The following is an 8113-nucleotide window of genomic DNA, read 5'->3' as shown; positions in this document are numbered from 1 at the left end:
TATATATATATTGCCTGCCATTCCAGTTCTATAAGGCCACTAGCCACTAATCAGTCACCCAATGGAAAGAAAAACATCTAGTTGAGGGACTTCCCTGGTGATTCAGTGGTTAAGACTCCTGGTTTCCACTGCAGAGGATGCAGGGAAGTTCTACATCCTTCGAGGTGTAGCAAAAAAAAAAAACAGCCACAAACAAACAGGTAAAGAAACAGTCAAACATAAGAAAATTAACAGCAAACCACAAAGAACAGGGTGATTTGAGTACTTGCAGAGTCAGACATGACTTACTGACACAACAACAACAACTCTTCAGTGTATGGGAAGACACAAGAATCTGGGATCACTGAGATTTTTCCCTAAATGATCTCAACTATCTGGGGCTGGGGTTCAAAGCACAGAAGGCCCTTCAGTATACTGCCCTAGGGTGGATGGTGAGTGACTGTAGCTGCTAATGGCTTGATCCCTACAGAACTGGAATGGCAGGCAACATTTTTTTTTTTCTCTTTACATTGCAGTGTTTCCAGGACCTCTCCTGTCCACAGTCCCCAACACACAAGGGGCATTCAATAAATGCACTGATAAGGAAGAAAGTCAAGTAGTACTATTCTCTTTTACAGTCAATAAAACAGGGCCAGATAGAGATCCAACAGCCTTCTGCCCCTATTTCTGTAGTAGGAGCACCAAAGTAGGGCCACACTTAAGGGCCTCCAGGCCCTCCACCATCTCCTCCTCCTCCTCCTCCTCCTCCTCTGCTCCTCCAAGGGCACTGCAGAGCCATGACCCAGCCCCAGAAACAGATTAGCTTCCCAGGAAAAAGATTCTGTGGGCAGAAGGGGAACAAGTGACAGTCTATTCATTACAATAATAGCATTTACAATATATCAGGCATTGCGCTTCCCGAGCAACGCTTTGAGTCACATTCTATTAGCACCATCCTTTTAAAGATGAGGAAACGGAGGCCCCAAGAGCCAAGTGGCATGCCCAGAACCTAGGTGATGGAATTAAGCACCTAGGAGGCTGCACTTTTATCCACCGAGCCGCTCTGTCGCAGGGCAGAACATCAGCACAGACATCAGAAGTCGCGTGTTTTTCCAGCTCGGCTTTGAATGCCCGATTGTTCTTGTCTCTTTATGGGTAAATTGGGATCCTTAACAATAACTAGCTTATAAAGTTGTTGGGAGATTAACCCACGTGGAGTTTAGTACAGCGCCCAGCACAGAAGTGATCAATGAATGTTAATTATTGATATTCTCCTACTGTTATGGGGTTTTCGGGGCCTGGGAAGGAGTGCCAGGCGATATCTTGGCACAGTTTGCAGGCGAGGTCACTTTGTAAGACAGGGGTTTCGAGGAGGGGGGGGCCCGCCTGCCCTTCCTAGCCCAGAGAGGGAGGGGCTGAGAGGAAGGAGGGGCTCACCAGTCCTGGCTCCGTCCCGCCCACTTAAAAAAAAAAAAAATGACGCTGAGCGCAGGCGCAGAAACATGAACCTTCTGCCTTGCGCCAACTCTGCAAGGAACCCGCAAGCATGGAGGGGCGCGCGAACTCCCCGGGCGAGCCCCGCGCCTGGCCCACCCGGTCCGTGCTGTGCCGCGGCTGCGTGGAGCCACTCGTCTTCCTCGCCAACTTCGCCTTGGTCCTGCAGGGCCCGGTCACCACGCAGTACCTGTGGCACCGCTTCAGTGCAGACCTTGGCTACAACGGCACCCGTCACAGGGGCAGCTGCAGCAACCACAGCGTGAACCCCATCGCGCAGGTAGGGGCCGCGCGCGTGGACGTGGGGCGGGGGGGGGGTGCGGAGAAGCGAGGAGCGTGGCAGGGGCGGGCCCTGGGTAAAGACTGGGGACGGCCGCGGGGGGTTAGGATCTTGGGTGGTGGGCGGGGCGGGAGCAAAAGTTGGAGCCTGAGAAGTTGGTGTCGAGATGCTTAAAGCTGATGCAGATAAAGCGAGCTTTGAGGGTTAACAAGGGGGTATTTCTGAAAAAACAAAATGCAAACTTAAAAAGATGAGAGTATTTTCAACTTTATGTTCGGCTATGCTGGGTCTTCATGGTTGCCCCGACTTTTCTCCAGTTGTGTCAAGTGGAGGCTACTCTCTAGATGCAGAGTCCTGGGCCTTCTCACTGAGGCGGCTTCCCTTGTTTGGGGACAGGGGCTCTAGAGCACAGCTCAGTAGTTGTGGCACACAGGCTTGGTTGGCCTGCAGCGGGTGGAATCTTCCCTGACCAGGAACTGAACCTGTGTCTCGTGCACTGGCAGGTGGATTCTTTACCACTGAGCCACCAGGGAAGCCCTGAAAATTGTCTTATTTAGCTAACTTTCTGAGGACTCAAGCCCTGGGGGCAGTCTCTCAAACAGCTCCGAAGGACTGCTCCTGAGAGATAAGGGAGGAGCCAGAATATATAGGAGTTTCGTGATAAAAACCAGGTTGGAGGAACATCAAAAGATTACAAATGAAAAAAAGAAAAAGGTTACAAATGATAAGTGTTAGTCACTCAGTCGTATCTGACTCTTTGCAACCCCATGGACTGTAGCCCACCAGGCTCCTCCATCCATGGGATTTCCCAGGCAAGAATACTGGAGTGGGTTGCCATTTCCTTCTCTAGGGGATCTTTCCAACTCAGGGATTGAACCCTGATATAGCAGCAGCATTTTTCATTCACAGTGGTAAAAGTAAGGAATGGATCTTACAAATTTCCCATACCCTCTCCAGCATCCATACTAAAATTCTCTTGAGGTTTAGGGCTTCAGAGAAAGTCCAGATCCCTGTATCTCCCAGGTTGGTGACAGTGTGGGGGGTGGGCAGCCCAGAGGGAGGGATAGCTCTCCCCGTCCCCATAATACAACTCTTGCCCCCACAGGAAGTGGAGACACTTACCTCCCACTGGACCCTCTACATGAACGTGGGCGGCTTCCTGGTGGGACTCTTCTCGGCCACCCTGCTGGGCGCCTGGAGTGACTGTGTGGGCCGCCGCCCGCTGCTGGTGCTGGCCTCCCTCGGCCTGCTGCTCCAGACTGTGCTGTCCATCTTTGTGGTTCAGCTGCACCTCCACGTCGGCTACTTGGTACTGGGCCGCATCCTTTGTGCCCTCCTTGGCGATTTCAGTGGGCTCCTGGCCGCTGGCTTTGCCTCCGTGGCTGATGTCAGCTCCAGCCGCACCCGTACTATCCGAATGGCCCTGTTGGAAGCATGCATTGGGGTGGCGGGAATGCTGGCGAGCTTCACTGGTGGCTCCTTGCTCCAGGAGCAGGTTTATGTCAACCCCTTCTGGCTCGCCTTGGCCTTGCTGACCGTCATGACTCTCTATGCAGCATTCTGCTTTGGTGAGACAGTGAAGGAGCGGACACCTACCCGTCTCTTCACACTCCGTCACCACCGATCCATCATCCAGCTCTATGTGACCCAGGCCCTGGAGAAGTCCAGGAAGCACTTAGCCCTGTACTCAGTGGCCATCTTCGTGATGATCACAGTGCACCTTGGGGCCCAGGACATCCTGACCATCTATGAGCTGAGTGCACCCCTCTGCTGGGACTCTCAGCTGATCAGCTACGGTTCTGCAGCTCAGCAGCTCCCATACCTCACCAGTCTGCTGGGCCTGCGGCTTCTGCAGTACTGCCTGGCCGACACCTGGGTGGCTGAGATCGGCCTGGTCTTCAATATCCTGGGGATGATGGTCTTCGCATTTGCTACCATCACACCCCTCATGTTCACAGGTAAAGTGTATGGGTTCAGCGACAGTTTGTTTCAGAATTACTGGGTGGCCACGTGCTGTCCCCAAATGCACTTCATGCCCATGTCTTTGGAAACATCACTGTGGCCCTAGCCTGCACTGGAGGACAAATGACTAAGAAATGTCATTAAAAAAAAAAAAAAAAAAAAACCCACCTGTTATACAGAAAAGATAGACCTTCAGTAGCCAAAGTAATTAATTCACATTACCAACCATAAATATTGTAAGATAGAGCCAAAGACAACAGTATCACTTGTACGATAATTGCTTCACTCCTCCCTCCCCTGGTGCTTTTAAGCAAAGTCCATGCTGTTAATGCCTTAATGCTCACTTCTCTGATAAGGGTCACAGGACCTTGGGTTTTTTTAAAAAGCCAGCCTTCTCAGACCACAGCTATCAGATTCCTGCTTGTGTTTGTTCTTCTCATTTTTTTTTGGTTGGAGGGGACAGCTGAAAATGAGGAAGTTCACTTTCCTGAATGAACAGATTTAATAGAGCCTGAAAATGTGTACAGTCAGCCACTTAGTAATCACAGATTAAAACAAAGATTTTTTTTAATGTTTGGCATGGAGGCACACAGGCTTTCTCTTGTTGCTGCACATGGGCTCTAGAGTTCGAGGCCTCAGTTGCTGCAGCACTTGGCCCTCTCTAGTTGCAGCACGCAGGCTTAGTTGCCCCGAGCCATGTGGCATCTTAGTTCCCCAACCAGGGACCGAACCTTCGTCCCCTGCATTGGAAAGTGGCGTCTCAACCACTGGGCCACCAGGGAAGTCCCAGTAATCACAGACTTCTTAATGTGGCTGCTCCTCCGGACAGTGCAGCTGATGAGGGCCAGGCACCTTTCCTTCTACACACAGCATCCTCCATGCACATCTTCCGTGTGCTGGGCTCAGCGCCTTCAGGGCTGCAGAGGTGATGAAGGCACTGTCATTGCTCAGGGCTTTGGGGGTGCCTGTCATCTTCAGGGGCTCTGGGGGCGGGGCCTCGTCGTGTGCCCACTTTGGAGGCTCCACGGTCCTTGAACAGTTTGCAGTTTTGCTGAGGAGGTGACAGTTGCGCAAGGAAGAGAAACAGTCCCTAAGGAACAGGGTGAGCCTGTGAGTCACTAAATGTCCAGTGAAAAGGAACTCGCATTTCCTGTGTGCTTACTGTACGCCCTCATGGTCTCCTTCCTCATCAGGGAAGTTCTTCCAGCGTCTAACCTGCGTCCCTCATGGCGTGGACACAAGAGCTCTGCTGCATCTCACTGGAGCACCCCCTCCCCAGCCCATTCTCTCAATCTTTCCTTCTTTCTCCCCAGGGTACGGGCTCCTTTTCCTGTCGTTGGTCGTCACCCCTATCATCCGGGCCAAGCTATCTAGACTGGTGAGGCAATCGGAGCAGGGTGAGTATCAGGGTCAGCCCGCGTCTGGTTCCTCAGGCCAATGTTGCCTAAACTGGGCCGAGGGCAGCCATGGGCTGGGAGGAGCTTACCTTCCTTCCTCCCACCCTGGAAAAGTAGCTAAGACAACTGTGTTGCTGTCCAAGCACCCAGGGCTGCCAGAGGACCACAGGGATTTGCATTTCCTGACCAAATCAGAATTGGAATTTGCAGTCAGCTGCATGTGATTATGTTCTTTTGCTGGGCTTATGTTTTTAAGCCCAGCAGAGGATTTACCCTTTCCAGAATTCAGCTTTTCCATCTGCAAAATGGACGTGACCATGCCCAGGCCCCTGCTTTCCTGGGGTCACAGTGTCCAAGCTCAAATGAGACAAAACAGCTTGGTGACTTAGGTTTCATTGTTTCCGCATGGCAGATGAAACAAAGGCCCAGAGTGTTCAGCTGATTCACCTAAGATCACTCAGTAAGTGGTGGATCTAGGTAGCACACCCAGGTGTGTTTTTAAGAGCACCAGGGCTTAGGATCTGTGTTTTTAGTCCTGGTTCTGTCACACCGGCTGTGTGATCTTGGTTAGGTCCCTTTCCCTCTCTGGGCCTGTTTCCTCATCTGTAACACACGTGAATTGCTTTTAGTGACATCTGGAGGCCCGTCGAGCTTTGACAGTCTGATAGTTTAATCTCAACTTCTGTTAGGTTGAGCTTCAAAGCAAAAGTGAAATGAAAGTGTTAATCACTCAGTTGTATCTGACTCAGTTGTGTGCGACCCCCTGGACTGTAGCCCACCAGGCTCCTTTGCCCTTGAAGCTCTCCAGGCAATAGTACGAGTGGGTTGCCATTCCCTTCTCCCAGGGAATCTTCCTGACCCAGGAATCCAACCCGAGTCTCCCACACTGCAGACAGATTCTTTACCATCCGAGTCACCAGGGAAGCCCAGGGTTGAGCTTATTTTGCAATTTGTGTTCTGTTGGCATATCTATAAAGAGTAGTTTCTCAGGTCACTGGGTCTTTAGATCACAGTCAGAAAACATCTGGCTTATCCTCCTTTTCCCTTCTACTCGGGAAAGAGGTTCTGGCGATGGCAGAGATTTTCATGTCATATATCCCATCGTGGGTTCTGTTGTCTCCAGAACCATTCATTCACAACCATTCTGTTGTTTCCATCCCTTCACTCAATAAGCCTTTTTCTAGCTCCTTCACTGTGCCCAGAGATGCCAAGAGGAACAGGAGAAAAGAACAGCCTTTGCTAACTGACTGCCTCTAGGAGGGCAGGCCCTGGCATAGCTGCTTTACCTGTATATATAATGTTTCCAGCATTCCTAACAATCCACGAAAGGTAATGTCCTTGTTTAACAGAAGGGGGACAGAAACCCAGAAAGATAAATGACTTATTCAGTGATCACACAGCTAATAAGTGTTGAAACTGAGAATTAACCCAGAAATTTATCCTAAACAGGTGATGATCCCAAAGGGGATAAACCCCACATGATTTTATCAGACTTTATCAAACTTCTTCGAGAAGACATCACATGTCCTTGTAATAGATTTAACAATAGCCGTTTAGTTTATAGCACAGGTGCTCTCCATGTATGACGTCACTGAAGCCTTATCACACACAACACATGATGTAGGGTTTATAGGTGGGAAAGGTCAGACCCAGGTGAAGTGGCTTGCCCACGATCACACAGCTGTTGGGTAGTAGTGCCAGCATTTGCATTTAGGTCTTTCAAATTGCTGTGTGGTATTTATTTCTTCACAGGTGCTCTCTTTTCTGCTCTGGCCTGTGTGAATGGCTTGGCCATGCTGATGGCCTCCGGCATCTTCAACTCGCTCTACCCAGCCACCCTGAACCTCATGAAGGGCTTCCCCTTCCTCCTGGGAGCTGGACTGCTCTTCATTCCGGCCATCCTGATGGGGTAATACAGGGCTGTGACTCACGGTCAGAATGGAGCCGATTACCTAAAGGGCTCCTCTTCCTCCTCCTCCCAACCTCCTCGTTTCTGGAGCTCTTCCCCTGTGGGTGTCTCTCTCCCCTTGCAGATGGTTGCCTAATTCTCTGGGAGCGGTTCTCCAGGGGCAAGGCAGAGGCCAGTAGGGGAAGGGACACGCTCACAGTGCTGCTTGGCAAGGCTGTGTTCTCGCACTCAGATCCCTTCGCCCCTCTCCATTCCCATTTTACAGATGCAACAACCGTGGCAGAAATGTGCTAAAGGGAAGCCTGGACAGCTTCCTGGGATAGCTGTGGCTGGGCCCCATGCTCACCTGACCCACTTGCTTCTCTTTCCCCGAGCCCTCTGTTTTGTCTTCCACCTCTTAGCTTGGGGAGGGAGGGTTACCTGGACCAGCGCACCCAATAAAGCCCATGTCACTCCTCCAGGAGGTGAGGGTCCCCCCCATGTTAAGTCTGAACCCTCTCTCTGGTCTCTCACAGGATACTGGAAAGGGATAATCATTGCCCTGAATTCCAGGAGTTTTCCCAGAGCCCCTGATCTGCCTGGACCCAAGGACAGAGGGCAAGAGGAGCAACGTGAGTGCTGACCAACTGGAAGGAGACGCATCTGGATCCCAGCCCTTAGCATAGCGGCAAATCCCCCCAAAGGGCCATGTTCACCTTGGACAGAATGGTCAACCTGGACCAAGGCCCCTGCCTCATCCACAGCCGTGCCAGCGTATGACTCCCAGATCTTGAATTGTCATCCACTCAGGGCAGGTGGTGGGGGAGCCCCTATTTGGAACAGGGATCTGTTTACCCTTTAGGCCATGAATCACACAGAACCCTCCAGGGGAGGGGAGAGGTCCTGACGGAGGGACCAGTTGAAGCCTGAGGGCTGGCACCTCTGCTTCCAGCACAAACTGGGCAGCTCAGTGTTCAATTCATCACTCCTTAGTTATGAATATGGTACCTTTGGGGGAGGGACTTGGTGTCCCCTGGAGGGAGAATGCTGCTGTTTCTGGGTGGGAATTAATCTGCTGGGCTTAGCAGTGCCAATCATCATCAGTTCAGTTCA

General features: G+C 51.4%; 1 protein-coding gene across 1 annotated transcript; it reads left to right on the top strand.

Annotated features, from left to right (window-relative positions):
• SLC46A1 (solute carrier family 46 member 1) lies at positions 1464–8113 on the top strand. The gene is made up of 5 exons (XM_018064295.1): positions 1464–1753; positions 2859–3711; positions 5029–5112; positions 6865–7021; positions 7537–8113. Exons 1-5 carry the CDS (start codon positions 1526–1528, stop codon positions 7592–7594), a joined length of 1380 nt encoding a protein of 459 aa, XP_017919784.1. The 5' UTR covers positions 1464–1525; the 3' UTR covers positions 7595–8113.

Source organism: Capra hircus, chromosome 19 (assembly GCF_001704415.2).
Source record: "Capra hircus breed San Clemente chromosome 19, ASM170441v1, whole genome shotgun sequence".
In the NCBI taxonomy this organism is placed as follows: Eukaryota; Metazoa; Chordata; class Mammalia; order Artiodactyla; family Bovidae; genus Capra; species Capra hircus.
The sequence above is the reverse complement of the archived record's forward strand: the minus strand, read 5'-3'. Positions and strand labels throughout refer to the sequence as shown.

What these genes read in the sequence shown, in the direction of transcription:
- SLC46A1 (XM_018064295.1), top strand. Translation starts at nt 1,526, where the DNA reads ATGGAGGGGCGCGCGAACTCCCCGGGCGAGCCCCGCGCCTGGCCCACC. An exon ending in GCGTGAACCCCATCGCGCAG is followed by an intron (nt 1,754 to 2,858) that starts GTAGGGGCCGCG and finishes TTGCCCCCACAG; the next exon opens with GAAGTGGAGACACTTACCTC. An exon ending in CACACCCCTCATGTTCACAG is followed by an intron (nt 3,712 to 5,028) that starts GTAAAGTGTATG and finishes CTTTCTCCCCAG; the next exon opens with GGTACGGGCTCCTTTTCCTG.